General features: G+C 30.1%; 5 protein-coding genes across 18 annotated transcripts; 2 read left to right on the top strand and 3 right to left on the bottom strand.

The window, feature by feature from the left end:
• The first annotated feature begins 399 nt into the window (after nt 1-399).
• On the top strand, nt 400-18,368 carry LOC121119707 (uncharacterized). 10 transcript variants are annotated; one of them, XM_071889619.1, is made up of 7 exons: nt 519-631; nt 704-839; nt 15,132-15,366; nt 15,440-15,869; nt 15,992-16,119; nt 16,196-16,563; nt 17,475-18,368. In XM_071889619.1, the coding sequence occupies exons 3-7, from the start codon at nt 15,237-15,239 to the stop codon at nt 17,577-17,579; spliced, it is 1,161 nt and encodes a 386-aa protein (XP_071745720.1). In that variant the 5' UTR covers nt 519-631; nt 704-839; nt 15,132-15,236; the 3' UTR covers nt 17,580-18,368. The 10 variants fall into 10 exon arrangements, with proteins under 10 accessions (XP_040570390.1, XP_071745720.1, XP_040570392.1 ...); XM_040714456.2 differs by lacking the exon at nt 704-839 and having other exon boundaries at nt 400-631; XM_040714458.2 differs by lacking the exon at nt 519-631 and having other exon boundaries at nt 638-839.
• LOC121119706 (FHIP family protein v1g243165) lies at nt 2,659-7,268 on the bottom strand. 3 transcript variants are annotated; one of them, XM_071889618.1, is made up of 10 exons: nt 6,211-7,268; nt 5,959-6,126; nt 5,412-5,891; nt 5,110-5,352; nt 4,897-5,061; nt 4,610-4,828; nt 4,111-4,546; nt 3,739-4,053; nt 3,403-3,678; nt 2,659-3,150 (listed from the first exon to the last, which is right to left on the bottom strand). In XM_071889618.1, exons 1-9 carry the CDS (start codon nt 6,310-6,312, stop codon nt 3,413-3,415), a joined length of 2,394 nt encoding a protein of 797 aa, XP_071745719.1. In that variant the 5' UTR covers nt 6,313-7,268; the 3' UTR covers nt 2,659-3,150; nt 3,403-3,412. The 3 variants fall into 3 exon arrangements, with proteins under 3 accessions (XP_071745719.1, XP_071745718.1, XP_040570381.1); XM_071889617.1 differs by having other exon boundaries at nt 3,739-4,546; XM_040714447.2 differs by having other exon boundaries at nt 2,659-3,678; nt 3,739-4,546.
• Nucleotides 9,991-10,401, bottom strand: Nxt1 (NTF2-related export protein 1). The gene has a single exon (XM_040714466.2). The coding sequence runs from the start codon at nt 10,399-10,401 to the stop codon at nt 9,991-9,993; it is 411 nt and encodes a 136-aa protein (XP_040570400.1).
• Nucleotides 17,701-18,368, top strand: LOC121119709 (mitotic spindle assembly checkpoint protein MAD2B). The gene has a single exon (XM_040714465.2). It carries the CDS (start codon nt 17,701-17,703, stop codon nt 18,292-18,294), a length of 594 nt encoding a protein of 197 aa, XP_040570399.1. The 3' UTR covers nt 18,295-18,368.
• A 1,506-nt stretch (nt 18,369-19,874) lies between these two features.
• LOC121119708 (uncharacterized) lies at nt 19,875-23,003 on the bottom strand. Of its 3 annotated transcripts, none has more exons than XM_071889620.1 (3): nt 21,984-23,003; nt 20,615-21,890; nt 19,875-20,456 (listed from the first exon to the last, which is right to left on the bottom strand). In XM_071889620.1, exon 2 carries the CDS (start codon nt 21,826-21,828, stop codon nt 20,812-20,814), a length of 1,017 nt encoding a protein of 338 aa, XP_071745721.1. In that variant the 5' UTR covers nt 21,829-21,890; nt 21,984-23,003; the 3' UTR covers nt 19,875-20,456; nt 20,615-20,811. The 3 variants fall into 3 exon arrangements, with proteins under 3 accessions (XP_071745721.1, XP_071745722.1, XP_071745723.1); XM_071889621.1 differs by having other exon boundaries at nt 21,980-22,089; XM_071889622.1 differs by having other exon boundaries at nt 21,957-22,006.
• Between the last annotated feature and the right edge of the window lie 206 nt (nt 23,004-23,209).

Here is a 23,209-nt window from a genome sequence, read left to right as displayed (position 1 = left end):
TTTTTTACTTCTACTTTTTAAGCTAAAAGGATAACTCATTTTTGCTCTGAATTCATTACTACATTCTTTATGTTAGTTGTTTAAGTAAGTGGTTCTCAAACTTCAAATATCAAGAGTTATGAGTGACCAAACTGAATAGTATCTGTAGAATAATTCGTTGAAACATATATTAGTGATACAGCAGAGGTTAATATTTTTGACAACCCTTCCCACCGGCCATAACAATAGTTAAAATACGACCCGCAATCAAATATATTTTTTTTTGGACTTCAAAAATATGATTTTAGTTATATTTCAACACAAATCCGGGGTTTTTCTCGATTGCAAACAAAATATGTTGGAAGAGGCTTGAAATGTAAAAAAAAAAGTATGGAATATAGATGTTGAAAATTTCACAACAAGTTCTAAAGGTCTCCTTAAAAGAGTGGAATCACTGCTCGTACAATGGATTTCAATTTTAAGAGTAAATACCGCGGGAATTAATGGAGAGGATAACTAAAATACCAGTTTTAGCGTTCAACGTTAAAAAAATTCGCGTACCGTTCACAACCCTGACTTATTTTAGGAAAAAATATCAAGGAAAAAAAAAGGAAAAGTGATTAAGTGGAAAAAATGGCAAAATCATTTAAAGGTGATATAATAATAATTAATACCTATCGCCCATATATTATATATTAAGATAAATGAACAATAAACAATCCAGACAGCTCAGCGGTTCGAATGGGAGAAGTGGTAACCACTTAATTCTCCGTTATCAATAATAATATCATTACACATGGTGTAATACTCATATTATACAAGACAAATTGATTGACGAACAAGCATTACCATAATATCAGGTAAGAGCAGTGATTTACACTTCGTTATGATCTAGGATGAATCAGAAGAAGAGGCGCTTGGCTGTGACGAGACAAACCAAAGAAAATTCAGGTAGACAGTCAAAGGTTGGAGAGCTCAAGGAAAATTCTAAAGCTCAGTACAGTTGTAGAATCTGAAATTACAATAGAACGATGATTTTCGTCTCTTCATAAACTTTTTTTCTTGTCCAAAGAGAACGAAACAGGCTGTATTACGTAGTTTCTCAAAGGAATCGAACCCTCGAAGTTGTATATATAGGACTATGAATTCATACTTCCAATGAATATCAAACCAATTTATGAGGTCCATAACAAGTGATTTATACCACCTTTCAAGGATTTTCTATATGTATTATTCCAGTATGGTTCAATGACATTTGAATATGTAACTACGTTTTTAATAATGGTCTTCAGTCATATTTTTCAAAGAATACGAAAAGTATATTGTATTAGTATTAGTGAATATATTCATTCAATCCAATTTAGAATGACAATGCGGCTCCAACTTCATTAATTTGTAAAACAAGTATTAATGTAAATTCTTTCGTCAAGGTTTAATTCGATCATTATATTTATTTATTGAACAAATGTAAATATATATTTAATGACAGCAGAAATGGCTCTAAAAATATTTATTCGACACTTATGTTATTATCTTTGGTTAATTGCCAACTTTATGGGAAGGTTTCAGGCCCTCGAACATTTCAAATGCCTTATATTTCTCAATATATTTTGCTAATTCTTGTTCGTCAATCCATGAATCTTGTTCAATATCATGTCTAATGATATTATAATTGATAACGGAGAATTAAGTGATTAAAACTTCTTCCATTAGAAACGCTGTTGTATTTTTTTAAAAATCTTATTGTATAATATGATTCATACTGATGATAGATACTATGTCAGCATAAAATAATTTAGCCATTTTTTCCTGACACCCCCTTGATATAAGTATTGAGTAGTTACTTGTGAGTGTGCCCATGTAAAACGGAGAGTAGCACAGACAATTTCTTAGTGTGTTATCTTCTATATTAATAAAGGAAAATTTTTCTCTTGACGATGCATAATTACTCCAGGCAATATCGGGTACTACCGCTTGTAATGAATAAACAAAGATGTGGTGTATTTTCCTTTGAGCTGTTTTTACTAATTTTCATAAGTAGAAGTATGATTTTTTGCAGATGGCTTCATGTATTATGAACTCAAAAAAGGTATTACATAGGATTTTTATTTGAATTTATATAAATAAAGGGAATTAGTATAGAATTCCTGTCCTTTCATACTCTGCCATTATCAATATATATATTAATGAATAACTTAAGGTGACTAATGACTATATATATTCACTTTAATAATAATTAACAGTTGGCAAGTAGAAAAATACAGAAGACTAGCTACTACATGTTTTTTTCAAATTTTCCCCGTCTTTTTCCACAGTTGAGGTTGAGAGTGGTTAACAAAGCTAATCGTGCGTTCGCTTTAATTTCTATGAAAATCTATGGTAAAATTCGTAAATGCAAAAAAAAAAAAAAAAAAATCATAATGTTAAAATAATCGTTTTCTTTCACCTCTCGAAAGATCTGTATTTTTTTTAAATATACTCCCAAAGTTTATTTTGTGTTGTAGTATCAGAAATTTTATAGTAAATAGTATTCGACTGATAATAATTAGATGTAGGTATGTTCATATTAGTGATAAGTGTTAAAACTTATTATAATAACTCTAAATATAGTGATATTAAATCCCATTTAGAAATAACTAACATAAATTTATTAAAGGGTGAATATTAATAAAGGAGACATTTCTTTGGATTTTATGTATTTTGATTTACAAATAATAATGAAACAAAAACTAAAATGTATTTAAAATGTTTGAAAATTAATATAAACTATAAAAATATTGGTTCCTTAAGAGACCAATTAACATTCTATGACTAGGCACCAACCAGAGACATATATTTTTCACTTTAACGTTTTTTAAATTGTAGTGACCTGAGAACTTTTATAAATCTATAGTAGAAGCGCAATAATAAGTGGACAAGGATTAGTAAATAAGAATAGTGATGAAAAAATAATGCAAGCATTTGACGTTACTATTTCTTAGTAGTAAAAACAAATAAGACATTAAATAACACATTTGAGTAAAATCATAATCATGATAATTAGTCTTTGACTGGTAAAATTTCATGATACTCAGTTCACTACATAATTCAAGAGCGTATTCCTGATAATAATTTTAACCATCGAGTAAAGAAGTATAGATCTTCAGTATATTACTTCCTGCAGAGATGAAGCTTGGGTATAAGGCGTATATGAGGAAAGGCACACAATAAAGGGGAAAATAGGTTTATACGCCGAGGTCGTTTTTTAGTAGGAAGATAAACAAAAACGCTTATAGAATACGAGATAAGAAGAAAAACCACAAATGTAATTTTTTAGATAAATTAAACCGCAAATATTAATTATTTTTCAATAGGGAATATTGAATATGTGAGTAGTATTAGTAACAACGATCTCGGCGTATATTCGGCTTTGGCCTTATGAACTTTATAGAAGTTATACATTTGGTAAGCCCATACCAAACTGGAAAGAAAGTTCTTTTTGAAGTACAGATTGTTCATGTGCAATTGCAGAGAGTTCCTTGAGCCAGTCTTCCATGATAATAGCAGTCATTGCATAGTTTTGTACTTCATAGTTCAAAATTACTCTGTCATTAACGGCAGAGTCTGGTAATGAAGAATAGCTAACAGATTCGGGTTTTCTTCGGAAAAATGAGGAAAAAGTGTTCGAAAGAGATCGTCGAGGTTTTATCTCTTGAGATTCTGTAAGTACATTTGATTTTATAAAAGTGCACACTTCATTACTTTATTTATCATACATACTTTTCAGAGATGAATTGTCAGAATCAACTGAGTGAATTCGATTATTGAGATACCTTCTGGCCTCAATAAGGGCTTCATCAGAGCCTTCTAAAGAGGGCATAGTATCGTCAATATGTTGCTTTAGAGTCATTATAGATTTAAATAAGTTCCGAACCCAAGGTTGAAAAATGGGATCAGGGTGAAGTAATATCGTTTTTAAAAGTGGTTGAGGATACGCAGCAAGACGAGAAATGATAGAAGTAATTAACAGATTAGCTGTTAGTCCATTGGATACCATACTTTCTACTCTATCAAACAAAGTTTCTAAAAATGGACCTGCAGATAAAGATAATGGAGGTTGGATGATGACTTGTAAACTCTCATCTAAGTTACCCAACACTTTAACAGGGATTTCCTCATCCTTTACAACTTCCTTCTTGCTGTAGTCCCAATTATCGTAAGAGTAAGTGAAATTATCTAATGAACGACTAAATTTACTTTCATCTTGTTCTAATTTCTTCAGATTAGGCTGGGACTGACTTAGGATTGAGTTATAACGACTGTAAATAAGTCTTGCATGATCTATTTGCGTACATTTAGGTTTGTCTTGATTGAAAATAGCATTGGTAGAACATTCGACGTCTTCAGCAACGCATTCTTGACTGTATGAATTATTACATCCTTTGACGCTCGGATTCACTCCATCATATGGAAAAACCCAGAATTTTGTTCGCTCTAAGTTATACCTAACTGATAGTCTTGCATCGTGCAAATAGTACGTATAGCAACAGCAAGGCAGTCTAATTGATCGTTTTCTACTTTGATTCATCTAAAAAACGATAAAATTAGTATTAGGATCTAATTTTTGTGTATATAATTAAGAATTTCATACATCTTGTTCTTCAGAATTTTCCCTCTGGCAGCATATTGGAACGAGTGCTAGAAACTTTTCAGAAGCTCGAGAGTGTAGATCAGGTTGAATTATGCAAGCCCTATGAGGTGGTAGTATATGACTTAAAGGCACAAGATATTTCAATATCAACCAAAACTGGACATCCTCACAGTTTAAATCAATTAAGGAATAAAAGAGCTTTAAAGTCACCAAGGAAAGCTAGAGAATTTGTAGAGGTATGCATCATATGATATCATATTCTTGAAAATAATAAATAATGAAATTACTTTATTCTTTACTTGGAGCCTCTGGGTCAGAATGTCAATAATGGGGATTTCCTCAATATTGCTCGTAAAAAGAAACTTAAGGAATAGACCCAATAGATGAGAATTAGTTGCTCTAATACAAAGATCACAGTAGGCTGTAGCACTTATCAGTTCTTCATCATAGGACTAAAAAAGAAGATAATATGATAATATAAAGGGATATTCAGTACATACTTGAGTTAATGAGGGTCCCAAAACCGGTACTAAAAAACCCATATGCACGAGATCTAACACATTTCTTCGCACGTGTTTTTGTGACATTTGTATGACAGCGTTGCAGAATGTAAGAGACGTAAAGAATGATCTAAGAGGAGAATGGGCAACAATATCTGCATCGGTGAGAGAGCATGAATCATTTCCGAGGGAGAAGCGTCGTGGAAGACTTGAATATAATGCACTTAGGCCCGTAGCTAGTACCTGTAATCAATTAAATTTATGAGATAAAGATTCTGTGTAGGTAGGAGAATGAAGCGTACTGGACAAAAGTCTGTATATTCTGAAATGTAATAATCAAGGTCAGGAACTCTTTCTGAAAGGGAAACGCATCCCAGCATGGCATCCCTTGCCTGTTGTCCAATCCATTTGTCATTATGTATAAATTTAGTCAGAAATCTGAAGGGCATCACTGAGTTTTTAGATATTTTAGTGGAGTCAGACTCTTGAAATAAATATAAAAGTGACTCATTGCACATTAACTCTCCACATATTTGACTCATTAAATTGATGACCTGAAGATCATTAACACAGTTTTTTGAGGAGAAGTTTAGATTTTGATTCATCGCGTCATTAATGTTGTTGTTATTATTATTTTCGTCTAATTCAGATAAAAGTTCAAATAATGGTTTGGAAATGGATTCACATGGAAGGAAGGACTCAAATATAGAGGGTTTCTCAAAGATTGTGAGATAAAGGCGTAGTAAATGAAGCTGAAGTTTTTCTTGCAGGTCAATGTGGACCTGAAAGGAGATAAAATGTGAAAGATAGGCTGGGCTTTGCCTCTTAGAACGTGCATTTAGTATTTACAGGCATTCTGGATGTGCCAAGGATATGAGCAGGAATGTTTTCTTTCATGATAAGTTGTAGGCAGGGGTATCCCAATTGCTCCTCAAGGATTTCCAGCTGAAGAAGGTGCACCATTTGGTCAACCAGGTTGATACAGATGATAATATCATCATAATTAGGTAAAAGAGTCTGGAAAACAAATGGAAATTTATTTTTCAATATGATAATGATCAATATATTTAATAAAAGAATGGATTATGATTTCATGATTACTTTTGAAGTAATGTTTCGAAGTTGTTCCCAAAGGGAGCAGAAAGTAACGTAACAAACGTTGGTTTCCTCGTTCCATTCCGATAAACGTTCATCCTCTTCCATGATGATGGATTCGCTTCCTACTCCATTCCTCCTAGAGAGCTAGATGCAAGGACAAAAAGACAATTCCCAAGGAAAGGCACTTCCTTCAAAAGGTTATTATTATTTTCTATTCTATTATTCTGTACTATTTATTATGTCTTTTCCCTCTTTTTCGACTCCCTGAAATATTTTGTATGTTACTCCTCCTTTTTCACTCCACTTAGCTTCCTTCTCTAGCTCGCTCGCTCTCTCTTTCTTTTTCTAGCTCTCAGCTTCCTAAATTCCTACATGAAGCTGAATTATCCATGCGCACAGGCAGACACTCGCACACTCCTTGCTTGCAGCCTTCCTTTTCAAACGTACACGTAACACGGTACATTAACGTACGCTACTAAACTGTCTATCTTCTTTTTCTTCTTTTTATATTTAGGTATTGCTTCAATTTTACATTACATACACTTTACATGCGTTACAATACCCCGTTCCGTCCCTAGCTAGCCGTCCTTCAATACAATACGTAGGTTCTTCTCTCAGCCTTCTTCTGTTGTATATTTGCCAGCTATACAAAATTTTAAATATTTACATCACTTTTCATGACGTCACCTTTTTACTACGTCCATGCATCCTATTTCTCCAATCTGTGTCAATGACTTGGTGTATAAAATCTTCAGGGTTTCAAATTCAATGCACTTTTAATCAATGAGGTATAATTTGTTTGTAGTATCATCTGTAGAGTTTCTTTTATTGGTACGAATTAATTACTTTGTACAATCGACATCATCACTTCCTAAGACAGTATGCGATAACTGATAAGCATCTGATTCGTTTCTTTAGATATTTTATTAATGAAAACTGGAGCGTATACTATATCAATAACTATATCATATCTATATTATTATGTACAACATAATTACACACTCCAAGTTTTTGTTCGACGTGTTGTAATAAGTATGTAGTAATAGTTAAAGTAGTGGTGTGGACTGCCTGAGTCAAGACTTTTCCTGTTATTTGCAGTAAAATATGAAAATATAACATATCTTTCAAACATGGCTTAAGAAAATCTTGTTTTTGATTCAATCAAAACAATGTTTAATGTATATGAACTTTGATTTAAATTGAGTGATATATATCTAGTGGGATTTATAGGCTTTGTCAGACATTACTATCAAGCTTTGGATGTGTAAATAATTAATAAATAACCTTCGAAGACAGGAAATCTTTATTTATATATCTTTTAAACGGCCTGTCTTTCCATGCCCAAACGTGACTTATCAAAAAGATTAGATCTATTTTTAAAATAGTTATATCAATAGAATTCTATAGTATTAATGAAGATTTTATACCTAAATAAAAACTCTTTAATACTGATTTACTTTCACGTTTCAACTACATTTACTGTAGGTACACTAACAAATAAATTGAAAGTTATTTTAATCAAGGACAACAAAGTTATTACTAGCAATCGTATAAAAAACATAATTATAATATCAAATTTAAATTTAAAAAATAATTTCATTAAATCTATTAACGAATAGCCAAAATGGTTCTTGCGACCATAATATTATAACTAATTAAATATGAAATGCCACATGAATCATAGCACGAATTTGATGTTTAATTCAAAATTAAAACAGCATGTAGCACTGAGAGGACATTGGGTATTTTTTGATACCCTACATGCTATATAACTAAGTAATTGACGATTAGATAATATATGCAGTTCATCCAATGTATTTTTTATATTTATTTATCAATTTTTAAATCATGATTCAACAATTGCCATCTAATATAATTATTTAAAAAACAAACTCCTCTAAAATATTATTTATTTGAGGTCTAATAAATAATTCATACTCTCTAAATTATTGCATTTAATATAATATTTCTGGTGCAAAGTATTTCGTACTTTATACAAAGGTAGGGATTTGAACTTGAGACCATATTTTGATGACTTGAGAATCGGAAGCTAATTTAACTTCAGATAAGCTTTAACAATATTATAAATATAGACTTGAAATTAACGGAATGAATCTGAGGACTAGATATAAATATTCAAGGACTTGCAATATACCAAGGCTAATACAAATACAAGGTAACCTAACCTTAACCTAACCTAAAGACTTTTCCGACTAATATTTGACTTCCACCACGCTTATTGTGACGTCAAATAGTATAACTGTTATTAAGTGAAACTATATAACTTCAAAATCTATCTGTTTTGTCCAGCAGTCAGTACGTTACGCCAAATTGAAAATTCTGGGAAGTCTGATTAAATGATGGCCTAACCTTGTATTTCTATTAACCTTGCAATAGACTGACTTTTTTTACCTCTGCTAGACTCAACGGACTGTTTATAAAAGTGGACAGGTCAACAACTGTAATTTAAAAACGAATACTGCCATATGATGACTAACCGTCATTTGTCAGACATGTCCTCTTTTCAAATGCTTTCCAGAGCGTCGATTGACTTTTAAAATAAAAAATCATGAAATGCAGCGTATTTATGGATTATGTAGATTTTCAGGATTTAAAAAAAGATTATAAACTTATACAAAGTACCAAATATTTGTCCAAATTTGTTGCTCTTCTTAATTTCATATACAATAGGGATTTTCTGTACTAAAAAAATATAAAATAATAGTAAATTTAAAAATAATATCAATTATTATAAAAAAAATATATGATAATAAATAAGAATCAAAATTTAACTTTAAATTATACTAATTTCAAAATATTCACCCTCTCCCTCTAAAACATGCCTAAACTCGACACTAATTGGGCCAAATATTTAAAAAAATCAAAATATGGACACCCTAGCTACATAATTTTACGTTTTGAAAAGGTGGGGGGCCTGGCCCCTTGTCTGCTTATATCACAAGTAAATGTCATTCAGCGGTAGGGGTAAATCATTATTTTTTTAACTAGAGGGGGTCAATTATATATAAAATATATAAACAATACACGTATAAGTAAATAGTTTCATAAATGTAATCCATCTGAACTGAACGAATTGGTGTTACAGAAAGTCTGAGGAAGACATATCCCCGATGCCGATTGAGGCCATGTTCAGGGGTGTAACTAGGTTTTAAAGGTAGGGCTTGTTGTCCCAAGGAGAACCAGTTACTTTATAATTGAAATATTTTAGATTAATGAAAGTAATTGTTGATTTTCTTTTGCATTTTTTGGCTAACCTTTCCTAAAAGAGCACTTTAAGGTCAAGGCATAATTAATAGATAATATGAACTAACACTAATTGTTATTATAACAAACCAATCTCATCGAATGATGCTTGTAAGAAGTTACTAAAATTACCTTAGCTATTACTTTAAAAGCATGAATGATCTAATTTCGACATGTAATTGATTATGTGTGACTCAACTATTTCTATTATAATTATTAATTATGCATAGTATAACTAGTGATGGCTTTGTAACATGTAGAAATACAACTATTATGTCAAGTAAATATTTCATAGTTAAATATTAGAGAGAAAAACAATCTTGGATAATCAGACGATTTTAGAAACTATACTCTTGTTAACATATTATTTATTAATATATTAAAATTATCTTTAGAATTGCATACGAAATCAAAATTATATTTAAATACATCAATAAAAAAAAGATGCAGAGGAAATTTTACAACATACAATGTACCATAATCAATAAAAATTTCTTTCTTTCATAGCAGCTATTATTTTCAAATGTTATATTCGTGTCTAAAAACGTCCGTGACGACTTTCCATTTGTCACCTTGTGCAGTAAGAATAAAGTTTTGTGTGAATTGTTTGGGTTTTTGAGATGGATATTTCACGTTTCCAGCGGCTTGAACTATAACTGTGGTTTGTCCGTCAACAGCAAAGTCCATAACAGGATGTGCATCCAGAGAGTGAAGTTCATGTTCCGATGAAGGAACTTTCTCTAGGAGAAATGACTGAACACCCTGCACTCCCTCTTGCTTTGTTCCATTCCAGGACATTGTTGCGTTATCCAGATATATTTTCCCAATCTTATGACGATTCGTATCCATTCGTTCATAGTAGAGCTTCATAAATTGTTGGGCTGTCCCGGTAGCGAGTTCTACCGCAGATTTCTTGGGGTCGTCTCCCATACCTACACTCTATTCTTAATAATAAAATTTGTAAATATACTATAATCAATATAAGCGGAATTAATTAAGAGTGCAAATAACTAGGATATTATTTCGCTATTGTTGTTCAGCTGATGACGTCATTAGTAAATATTTCAGAGACACAATAATATATTATTATATAGGGGAGACTGGGAACCGTTGAGATTCGGAATGGTTACACGTTCTTCAATCCCTTTTCTCGAACATCAAAAAAGCAACAGACATAAAATTTACTTTATAATTATATAGTATGATGCAGATTATTGTGGAAAAAAGTCAATATAATCTTTTCTGAGAGGTAAAAGTAATTTCTTTGAGGACCATTATTTTGGTAATAGTGCAGTAGTCAGTTTTTAATTGTTTTTCCTGTAACTGATATCATTTAAATAATTGATTATTGTGCCCTTGGTTGATATGATTTTATTAGAATTTAAAACTCACTCCGTGATGAGAAATTTGAGATATAGTAACACTTAGTACAATTGTAGCAATTTTCCTCATCAATGTCTATTTTTCTTTTATATAATTGCACCTCATATCAAGCATGTTGTTTAGTTAAAGTAGGGTCCGAGTTTTTTTAATGTGAATTTTTCCTATTTACAATACTTATCACTAACAGTGATCTGACTATAATATAAATATATTGAATTTTAACCATTCAGCATCATGAAAAGTCTAGTTATTTATTCATTAAAAGATATTATTGACTTTAAGTAAAAAAAAAAATTATTACTCAAATTTGATACTTTTTAACTGTTTAAGCTGCAAAATTTGATGAGTCGCATTCAAATGCAATTTGTGGAGAAACTGATCATGTTATAATATTCAAATAATAGCAAACATATCACAAATATAGGTTTGCTTAGCTAAAATTTCAAACCAGCTCAGAGTTAGTAAGTCAAAAACAGTGTAGCAACTATCCTCGGTCTCCCTTACTTTATCTCTTATTTATGAAATGTATTTTTACGTGACGACAGCATTCTTGATGTTGGCCATTTTCGAGGACTAAACAGTAAATTTTTTTAACAATGAAAACTCTTGTTTAATTAATAGTAAGGAATCTAGTTAACTTTTGGATGTAAAAATAGATACAATAAGTAAAAGGATTTTAACCTTATTTTTATCCTATATTGCCTAGTTATATTCTATATCTAACCCAAAAATTAATTATAAATATTTTATTATGATCTTATTTCCATCTTGTAGATTGTCAATTTTTATTCTCAAAGCCATTTGATGAAGTTTCATAAATATTTATTGGAAATTTGCTCAAAGTTGATATTTTTACTACATAAAATGGAAAAGTTTCCAATAAATCTCCATCAAAAGGCTTAAGAATAAAAAAGATTTAACACTTGCATTTAATACTACTTGAGGCAAATAATAAATACTGATATTTGAATTAAATTAGTCATATGTACTGAAAATTACTATAAAATGTCTAAATTTGTAATTTCTTTTATTTTTTTTCATCGATTAAGGACAAGAAAAGAAAGATAATTAGGGAAAAATAATTGAAAAGAGTTAAGCAACGGTTTCTTTCATTATTGGTGTCAAAAATGGCCTCTCGACCCTTACAAGGCTCTTTCCACCTACTGATGGAAATAATTATAAAGAGTCCTTGAGCGTCCATGGACGAGATCTTGGGGTTTTTACACCATACTGTACAGAGAGCTATCAAAAAAGTGGATGTAAAGAGCCTTGTGAGGGTGGAGATGCCACTTTTGATACCATGAGGTACCAAGCAGGCTTGAGTCTTCGCTTACATGTTTCCAGTATTATATGGCTAAGGTCCGTATGATATTCGTATACGCAATTTATTTATAAGAAAACCTTCAAACCTCAACAATTCTACTTTTTAAAATAAAGAGGTTCTGTGGTTAATTTTTTTTTTGTTTGGGGAAAGAAGAAACCACGTTAATAATTTTCATGATCCCAAATTTTAATTTGTCATAATTTTTTACTCCTACAAGCAAGACGCATTTTAAATCATAAAGCCTCTGAATTTTGAAAAGGAGAGTTGTAGAAGTTAAAATAAGCAAAGGTTTTAGCAATAATTTTTTTAATAGACGAATACAATTGTATAAGCATTCTTTTATTGATGGTGTTGTATAACGCCTTAAAAAGTGAGTGTATATTGTTTATTTATGCCTAAAATGTAGTAATGTAAAAACTACATGTCTTTTATTAACATTGTAAGGTAATATAATTATCTCCGCCAAAGAAATTAAACTTTTGATACTTTTTATGTAATTGTCTCCGTTTGTCTGTAAGCAAGATGACGGAAAAGGTTGCATACCGATTTTGGTAAAAGTTTATATATCTTAATAGTAAGAGGGCATTAAATTTTGAGAAGTCAAGATTAAAAAAAAAACACATTAAAAATGTATAATCGCCGCATAACTTTGTTACAAATAACTCAATTTGATTTTAAGGAGAGGTTTTGTGCTCTACAGAATGCCTATTCTAGTGTTTTATGCATATGCTACAAACTACGTTTAAATAAAAAAAATAAAAAACTTGAAATAATACAGTCTACTGATGGCTTAAAAATATAGAAAAATTCTGGTACGACATTTTGTATGCATAATCCTATTTTGGAGAAATGCTACACCAAGTCAATTTCTTCAACATATGTACATATTGTAAGCATTAGTAACAACCTATTTTGATATACATGGACAGATTATATGGATAATTTGAACTTTTTAAAAATCAATTAAATTCCATTTTAAAATTAAAAGATTTGAAGCTTAGACTCTTTAATGGGGAATCAAAGGTTTTATAATCTTTTTATCTTTGCTTCTCATCAGGATTTTCAATATTTGTCGATGGAGTTACTTTTGATAAATAAAAATAATTCTGAGTGATAAAAGATTAAAAATTAAGTTATTATTAACTTAGTAAGATAAGGAATAATATAATATACTTATATATACGTACAGTACATGCAACATGACCATTGCGATAGGATCTTTCTGGATCTGTTTTAAAGGGTTTGTGTCTACTTCACATCATAAGACATAACAATCATCTAATGTTCCGTTCATTGTTTTTAATTTATATAATATGTAGTACCACTTCTTTTTTTAATGAGCAAAAATAGCTACAGATTATATGGTGTATCTTGTTTTTTTTTTTTTACTGAATAATTACTGAGCCATAGTTATGACAATACAAATTTAATAGTTTGGAAACATTGATTACACTATAAAAGCAAGATAAGGGCCTGCAATGTAATTTAATTTTCTAAATAAATATACAAATGAGATAATTTTTAGTTATGGATACAGATAGATTGCGTGCAGACATAGTTAATGAAACTTTTCTTCAAAAAGTTTTATTTGATAAATATGACGGAAAAATTGAACTAGTGTCTTTTGAGGTAAAAATATTTACTTTATAGGAGGATCAGAACGATAAATATTTTTGGTTTTGATATATACGAGAAAAGCGACGAGAAAAAAAAAAAGATAACCGATTATTCAGCCATCGGTTTTTTCTTCAAATAAATCCTTGTAAACCCAATATTACATAGTTCAGATGTTGGAAAAAGTCCCTAGTAGAATTCAAAGTCTTTTAGTATCCGAGTTTTGAACTGAGTCTTAAACATTTGCAAAAAAGTTCAAGTCCAACCCCTTGATTTTTTTTATTAAGTTCAGTTCGAGTCATCGGATTTCTTTTGAGCTCATTTCAAATTCACAGTTATTTATTTTTTGGTTTGAGTCTTAGGCTTTCCTTCAGACTCATTATAATTTTATATAATAAATCAAAATTTATGTCAGCAACTAAATCTCAATTTTTAAGTAGCATATTATTCATTTCTAAATTTTGGCCCAAAATCTGATTGTAATTGAGTTTTTTTCTCTATAAAAAGTAGTATTTTACATCCAGTGAAAAAATTGTTAGAAAATTTGTTAAATAATCATCTCAAGTTAGAATAAACTTAGCTTCTAAATCCATGTTAAGTCTTGAGTCTTTCATTTTGAAATCAAGTCGTTAGTATAACAACTCAAGTATAATAATAATCACACAAAATCATAAGAATTGACAGAATTGACAAAGCTCCCATCGATTAATTTAAAAAATCCATAGCAATTTTTTTAATCATAAGGCTTGTCTACCAAGATTTAAATACATCCTAAAATTTTTTGCTCATTATAATTAATTTATAAAATGTTACTTTTATAGATAACAGAAAAAATATAAAACGTTTTATTTTATTGCTGGCATTTTATACAATTTTTTAAATTTTTAGATAAAAAATGAGCTAATAACTTTGAAGGAAAGAACAATTAACAAATTAAAGGGATTTTCCTTAATTTAAGTACATCAATTTTCCAGATCAAAAAAATATAAATTATGGATAAGGAGGCAAAGATAACTTTCAAAAATGGACATGTCTATGTCAAGTAACTTAAAAACTTTTGTACATATTTTTTTTCTTTTTAACAAAAATTATTTTTACGGAAAAAATATCGGTAAAAAGAATCGTTAAACTTTAACCGATCACCAATTATAGTATTCCAGGAAATGAAGTGTACTTTTTACTTCAATGTATTTTATTAACATTAAAATAATTATTAATGTTGACTTTATTATGCATAAATGTATATATTATTGAAATAGTATCTAAAAATACTGGTCATAATGGAATGTAAAAATAAATATTAACAATTTTTTGTGTCTATATTTGATCTTAATTACAGTCTAAACCTGGATCTCAGAAGGGAGACAACTTTATTGGGGATTTAGTTGCTGTGGATTTAAAAGTTCGATATAAAAAAGAAAACAAGGAAAGTATATACCATTGGATGATTAAAACATTAAAACCCGGCCCTGATGATCAAGAAAATGGACTAGCATACGCATTAAGAATATTTGATCGAGAAGAATACTTTTATACCACGTTCATTAATGATTTAAATAAATATGTTAAAAAAGGTATTCATAGATTTTAAGTAAAAATATTATGATTATGCTTTCAAAATATTTTAATCACAAAATATGGTTACAGATATTCTTAACACCATTCCATTTATATACTCAATCAATGAGAAAAAGAAAGAAGCACTCGTATTTCAACATCTCGGTAAAATGGGATTTCGAGATCCAGTAAATAAAAAAGAAGGTTTTGATTTGCAACATATCCATCATGGCTTAAATTGGATAGCACGGCTACACGGTGCCTCATTTATTTTGTTTTCCAAATATCCAGGAGGACATGAAGCTTGGTGCAAAGACAATTTTGTCTCTGAAGCTGGTAAATTTTCAATGTTTGAGGGAATGTGTGACATGATGAAGAAAAGCTATTTTCAAATGTTTCAATCTTTATTAAATGGATCAGAGAATGATTCTTTTGTCAAACAATTTGAGTCCTTATTTCGAGATACTTTTTCAAACACAAATGTATTTAAACTTATGGAGGATAAAATGTATGTTTCAAGGTATGCCCTTTATAATTAAATCTATTATTGATCATAATTAAGATACTAAACTTATTCTGAATCAACATTTGATGATTTATTCTATATACAAAAGTAGATCGATCTATATATTATACTCACAGATCGAAATTCAAAATTCTTTGTCATGGCGATACGTGGTTTAACAACATTATGTTCAAATATGATGAGAATGGAAATATAATTGATACTATTTTCCTGGATATGCAAATGATATATTGTGGCAATTTAGGTAAATATCCATGTTCTTTATAGAAATATTAAGAATTAATTATTAATAAATAAAACTCAATTGTTTTCTATTACAGGATCAGACTTATCCTATTTTCTATGTACTTGTGTAACATATGAAACGCTCTCAGATAATTTAGATGACTTTCTACATTATTACTACAAATGTTTAACGAAACATATTAGGGAATTGGATCCATCCATAACAGAAATACCCCTTACTTTAGAAGATATTAAACATGACTTCTTGAAATCTTCTCTAGTAGGATTTTTCGTGGCCTTTAACGCATTTCCGTTTATACTTTCAAAGAAAGAAGATTTTACAGATTTTGAGTTTACCAAAGTTGACTTTAAAGATAAAGAAGAACTTGAGAAAACGACAAAAGAATTTGCAATACATAGCAACAAAGTTATTTTTGAAGATACCAATGTATATAATAGAATGGTTGGTGTCATTAAATTCCTATTAGACATAAATTCCTTTGGCTATATTAAATAACAAGCCTTTTTACATATATTAATAACAAATAATTATGATCAAATCCAAATATGAGCAACACCTCATCTCAACAAATATGTTGCACTAAAGTATTTATTTACTTCATTCCCAATTAAATTTTATTATTGAGTCTATAAAATCCGTCATTTTTCTTCATTATTGTTAATAAAGCTTAATGTAAGATTTTTCCTCCCCTCTCACACAACGGTGAAATTATGAAATCCAACTCCGTAGATACACTGTATGGACAATTTATGGGCTATTATTTGCAATGCAACATTGAAATGTATATATGCTGCAATATGTTCTAATAGTAAAAAATAATAACTATATATTCTCTTTTGAACACACATTAGATATGAATTTTTGGAAGAAATGTACGATAAACTGAAAAGCTGATCCTGTGTAAAGTCGTTCATGGAGTTTAAATTTTCTGAGAAAAAATAGATCTTATTCGTTTATGACTCTATACAGAAATCTTGTGTATATATTTTATGTCTTGACTTTGATCTTCTGGGACTTTCTCCTCCTTTTGAATTATCTTTTATGTATACTATAGTTTGCTATTCATATTTAATCAATTAGTTAGTTCAAGTTCGGCCCAGCTTCAGGTCTAATAAAGATTATCTGATCTTCTTTAGCTGTAGATATTTCTAGTGACGAGCCTATAATATACATTTCTCTCATTTAAAAGGTATAATATATTCTAAACATCACGAGAAATAATATATAATAAAATAATGAAGTAACCCAATATTGAATTGAAATTCATACTTATACTATAGCTAATTTAAGAATAAATGTGAATATTGTCAATTAAGTATTATTATTATATAATTTAAAATTAATTTATAAAGGTTGCGCTGTGGTCTGTGAGTACTCCGTTTTTTTTTTATAAGAAGAGAAGTGACGTAGATACAAATGATGACGTCAATTTTGTTTTTACAACTTGTTGTCTATAAATTAATAAATAATAATTAATATTTAATAACCAACCAAAATATAATTCTCATTTGATTACGGATTAAATTTAATCAGTCAATAATAATTCATCCTACGCCCGATCATAAATAAATAATAATAATGTCATTTGATCTTATATTAGAATTAATCGAAATTGCTGTTCACGTCGTTCTCAAGGAAAGAAAACTTTATCCAGCCTCTATTTTTGAGGATCGTTTCAAATATGGAGTTATAGTTCCTATTTCCACTCATCCTTGGATCGCCTCATATATATCAGAGACTTTAAAAGACGTGAAGACTGCTTGGTCTTCTGAGGAACCCACTGGAGAGTGTTCTCTGGATTTAGTGCTTCTTAAAGATGAGAAGGTATCAGAGAAAATTCGATTTCGCTTTGATTCCCGTTGGGGTACCCTCTCCAAAAGGGAAATTGGAGAAGATGTTTATTATCAAGGAATAGAGCGGGAATTTCGTGGCATTGTTCGTAAAATAACACAAGTTTTATCCAAGAGCGAGGATGAGAACAGAGCATTTCACGAAACTAACTCTGAAAACTCTTTTATATTTCATTTTTATTCCAATGATGAAAAGTATTTATCCCATTGGATCACAGTTCAAGAATCGATTTCATTATTTCAAGGAAAACCTACTATTTTACCCATTAGAAAGATTTTTACTCCATTTAAATTAGAAGTAGCTTCAGAAATTATGTGTTAATTTATTCTGTCGTCATTTTTTAACAAATATAAGTTGACTTATTCAGAAGGGTTGAATGAGCTGTCAAATATTTATATTTTGTGGTTTATATAAGGTAGCTCATTTAAGATGTTTATCTGATATTCGTACTTAAGTAGGGATCAGGCAGTGAACAATGATAAAACAAAATAGGTATATTTAAAAAGTTAGTAATATTAAATATTTATTCTACTATGAATGGTATTAATGTAGTACGATTATCATTATTTTTCTTGACTCGACAAATCTTTTTACGTCCATAATATTTAAATGATGACCCATAGAACAAAAACAAATAATCTTATCAACAATAGTTTGTATTCTAATTGTCACTCGTCTATATAATTTTGTTATGTAAATTAACTGTGGCTTTTAGGTTTACAATTTGGAATATTAAATATTTTTAATTTTTTAAGTATGATAGTAGTATATTGTAGAACTGAAAGCAATTCTTAGGCTTTTCTTTTATTGATATCCATCACATCTTAGTAAATATACAAGCTATCTAAATAATAAATACTTAAAAAATTAATTATATGAGATTAACAACTCGAACGTGATTATTAACTTAGATCAGACTAAGCTTTTTAAATTTTTGTTTCGTTGTAATTGACGGCCTTGCTATGGAAATAATATATCGGAGTGAGAATTTTTAATTATACTTAATTACTTCTTACTAAAAATACATTACTAAGTATACTTAATTTACTATTTGATAAGAAAGGAACTTAACATTGATTTAGTAAATACTTTTGAAATGTGTTTAAAAAAATGAATTTATGAGAAGTTTATTTATTTTTAATTTATAACATACAGAAATAAGAATTTGTAATGGTTTCTTAAAGATACCTTTGTGAAACATTAAGATTTTTTACTCAATGTGTATTTGATTATTTTGTCAAGCAACACCAAATTTGTTGAACTTTATTTAATAAATAACTGGATTTGAGACAAAGGTCTTAAAAAATTATATTATATACTAAGGAAATTTTGCTTATTACTATTACCAATTTGCATAAAATGAAATTCAAATAGATTCCTGTGAATAAAGATAAAAAATGTTGAAATATCTCCATTTCTCAAAGTGTAATTATATAATTATTTTAAAAGAAAAGCTGATTTCTCAAGATTGGGTTTTAAAAAATTATATTTTTACTCAAATTTTGTCTATAATAAATACAAAAAAAGAAAACATTTTTATAAATTCCTTGTCTAATTTCAATATATCAAGAAACTACATTGTCTGATATAATTTACTCTTGGATATTATTTTGCTCTTATTTAAAGTAACTGGGCCATAAAACAAATTCCTTCCTTAATTATTTTATTAAAATCCCCTTTGAAAACGGCAAGCTTTTTGATTGAAAGACACCTTTGCTTTTAATTGTATGGTCCATTCATACTAAAACACTATAAATAATTCAATACAATCCTTAATCCGATTCATGAATAAAACTCTTTCAAAATAATATAATTACACGAGGAGAGTCCAGTCTAGGCAGAGCAACAAAAATCCTAAAAAGAATTTAACTCGACTTTTGAGTAAAAAAGTATAAATAAAATTTTTTAAGTGATAAATTAATGTGGTATATTTTAATATTTATTTTAAATGTCATAATCACATTCATAAGTAACTTTTAAGTACAGATTACAAATTCGTGAAACAACAAAGAACAAAAAAAAGATGATAATAAAATATTTCATCATATACATTAACAATTTAGTATTTCTTTGATTAGTTTCGTTTAACTTTTAACTTTTTTTACATCATGAGGGCAGAAATACAAAAAAATAATTGGCACTGCGTTAGTCATATGGAGATAGGAATGCAATGAGCGAGGAGAATAAATACCCAACTTCTTTTTTGTTGTCAATTTGCAAAGGATGAATTTTGTAGAATACAAAAATAACGAAACTTTTTAGCGTAAAATATCACAAAACCTCGAATTGTCGTAAAGGTACCAAATGAGCCGGGAATAATTTAAGGATTCCTTTTAATTAAAAAAACCATGGGGAATGAGGAAAATACATAATGTATCGATTGGAAGGGATTTCTTCAAAACTACACAGGGAGGCAGTGCATTAATAATTTTCCATACTCCATTTAATAGAGAGGTGAAGAAAAATTCAAAGAAGCATAAATCCTAATAAGCACGAGAAAAAAGTTATTGGAAATTGCGTGTTTTTTTTTTAAAGACTGGGCATCAGGCCTAGTTGGAGAACACCCCTCCAATGTGATGGAGATCGAAATACATATGAATGAAAAACAATTAAAATACGAAATTTCCAATAAGAAACAAACATCATATTTATATTATGATAGGGAATGTGGCCAGAGAAAAGAGGATTAACCCCGAGTTCTTGAAGTGATGTACCACTCATCTAGTAAGAAAAATGCACAATAAACGTAAATATCTAAACACATATTTTTTCCCTTATGTAACACACAGTGCTTTTCACAAAATCACTTTTTATCTATTCCAATAAGTGAGCTCATATTTACAGAATTGTTTCTTTTCCAAACAGCATTAAGTGCACACTATCATGCTCCAACAGCGATCCCGTATCCTCATTATAGCTGGAGGTTCGTGTGGTATTAAGAGATTCTGGAATGGCTTTAACTGGTATAAGACTATTTGATGGAGGGCGAATACTTTTGAATGGAGTTGGAGTGGACCTTGCTAGAGACATAGACATGGGAGTAGAGGAATACATGAAAGGAGATCCCTCGTCTCCTTCTTCGTCCTCTTCCTTAACCGGGAAAACGCGAGGAGCAGAAAGCTCTTGGATCGTTTTTTGAATTTTTTGTGGATATCGTCCGCTCGTTTGAACAGCCACGAGTTCAATATCATTTTTCGGAAGGATGGATTTGTAGCTTTTGCAGCTTGCAGCATCGTCAAATGAGACATTGGCAGATGTTATACCAGAATCAAGAGCATAGGAGCGTTTGCGACGACCCAGACCCATAAAGTGAAATATAGAATCATCTTTATACGGGGGGAGAGTATCTCGTGAGCCTAAGAAACCATTGCTAGTTGGAGGCCTTGTTGAGTTCTTTCCATCTTCAATGTTTCCAAGATCGATTTTGGTCGTATTCCCTGATTTCCATCCAGAGCTGATGGTTGGAATCATTTTTTCTGAAATGATGATAGTCTGTTCATCTTCTGGAACACTTCTCCTCCTCACAAACTTCTTTCTCTTTTTCTTGTTAGAGCAGAATCTGAGCTTGCAGCAATACTCACAACCAGAGGTTCTAAAACAAGGACAATAGCCCCAATAGGGATCAGAGCAACAGTCCCAAAAGAAGTAGCAGCATTGGAAACAATAACAACATAGTGTAAAAATGAGAACCACGACGATAACACAGACCAGTATTTTCCACCAAGAATCCACCAACATAGGCATCCAAAAGAGAAAATCATTAAAACTCAAAACATTATCCTCCCCGGGGACCACATCACCAGAAATGGCGACAGCTGGAGCCGTGGAATTAGAGGGAGAGTCTTCATCTCCCATTTTCCTCGGCTCTTAAGTCATATCAATCCTTGCAAACACAATTAAAAATGTCCATAAAACTCCTGGAATGAAAAAAGAAAAATATATTGCCACTGAATTATCAGAATGGAGACGGATTTCAATCAAACAATAATGATTCAAACACACGCACGCACCAACTTCAAAGAGTTCCTCCGGACTACTATTTAATGTGATGGATCAAGTGACTAAGGTAGGAAGAGCGCGTAAGCTGCTACCAGAAGTTGAGCGCACACACGTTTCACATCTCATTTCCAATTAAATTCAATGAACTCGTATCATTTTATCCGCAAATTCTTGCTCTCCCTCCCTCTCTCCATTCCTGGCTCACACTCCTCATCTCTCTCTCTTTCTCTCTATACAATAGAAAAGAATGGAATGGTCTGTGTACTCGATGAGCGCAATTATGATGATTAAATGATTTGTACGAGCAAATTATAAAGGCTTCCAACTAGTTGTATAAAATTAATATATAGAATATATTCAGGTAATGCTAAGTTAAATGTCATAACTATTAATGTAACACGGAAAGAGTGCATGATACTGGTATATTTTGAAAGAGTACAACTTAATCATACTCAAAGATTTTAGTTTTATGTCCTAAACGATTCTATTTTCTTTCTACATAGTCAAGGGAATCCATATTTTTTTTCTCGAATGAAATTATGTTCTCATATTAGATAAAGGATATTTATGTATATGCCGTATGTAACAATGGCACACACTGTTTCTATATTACTAAAGTATATACATACATGCATTGCAATAATAATAATCTCTTAATGACGTATTTTCAAAAGCTACACTTCCGCAAACTTAATTCAATTTTTTGAACGCGTTGGCAAGTACATTGTAGATATTATATCTCCAAACTCGAACTCTTAATTAGAAGAAGTAATAAATTTGAATATATAATAAATTTTCAGAGTTAGATATGTATGGTACATAGTATAATATGCACCTATTATGCAGTTTCATGCAGAGCCGAATAAGTAAATACCTCTCAAACTAAGAAATAGCCTTCCGAATGGTGTAGTATATAGAATATTTTGATAACATAGGCAGAAGTTGATAAGTATTCAATTTCATCGGGTTTTTTTTTCATACAAATCATACGTAATATTAAACATATAGTATGTATGTATGTACAAAGTGTTTGACTGAGTCGTTGTCAAAGAAAATGTGAAATAATGCAAGGAATAAAAAAACACGTGAAGGCATCAAATGTCTTCTGCTCTTCAACGTGGAATGTACATAAATAGTATGTACATTCTATCTAATCAATCAGAGCTTACAATTGCTTTCATAAAAAAGTGACGTCATTGTTACTTAGATTATATTATAAATTATAAAATCCCTTGTA

This window comes from Lepeophtheirus salmonis, chromosome 6 (genome assembly GCF_016086655.4).
Source record: "Lepeophtheirus salmonis chromosome 6, UVic_Lsal_1.4, whole genome shotgun sequence".
Taxonomy (NCBI): domain Eukaryota; kingdom Metazoa; phylum Arthropoda; class Copepoda; order Siphonostomatoida; family Caligidae; genus Lepeophtheirus; species Lepeophtheirus salmonis.
Note: the sequence above shows the minus strand (reverse complement) of the source record. Positions and strands in the feature narration are given on the sequence as shown.

What these genes read in the sequence shown, in the direction of transcription:
- LOC121119706 (XM_040714447.2), bottom strand. Translation starts at nt 6,312, where the DNA reads ATGGAAGAGGATGAACGTTTATCGGAATGGAACGAGGAAACCAACGTT. An exon ending in TTCGAAACATTACTTCAAAA is followed by an intron (nt 6,127 to 6,210) that starts GTAATCATGAAA and finishes TTTGTTTTCCAG; the next exon opens with ACTCTTTTACCTAATTATGA. An exon ending in TGGGACCCTCATTAACTCAA is followed by an intron (nt 5,062 to 5,109) that starts GTATGTACTGAA and finishes CTTCTTTTTTAG; the next exon opens with TCCTATGATGAAGAACTGAT.
- Nxt1 (XM_040714466.2), bottom strand. Translation starts at nt 10,401, where the DNA reads ATGGGAGACGACCCCAAGAAATCTGCGGTAGAACTCGCTACCGGGACA.
- LOC121119707 (XM_040714451.2), top strand. Translation starts at nt 13,706, where the DNA reads ATGGATACAGATAGATTGCGTGCAGACATAGTTAATGAAACTTTTCTT. An exon ending in GATATATTGTGGCAATTTAG is followed by an intron (nt 16,120 to 16,195) that starts GTAAATATCCAT and finishes TTTCTATTACAG; the next exon opens with GATCAGACTTATCCTATTTT. An exon ending in CCAATGTATATAATAGAATG is followed by an intron (nt 16,564 to 17,474) that starts GTTGGTGTCATT and finishes TAATTTATAAAG; the next exon opens with GTTGCGCTGTGGTCTGTGAG.
- LOC121119709 (XM_040714465.2), top strand. Translation starts at nt 17,701, where the DNA reads ATGTCATTTGATCTTATATTAGAATTAATCGAAATTGCTGTTCACGTC.
- LOC121119708 (XM_071889620.1), bottom strand. Translation starts at nt 21,828, where the DNA reads ATGGGAGATGAAGACTCTCCCTCTAATTCCACGGCTCCAGCTGTCGCC.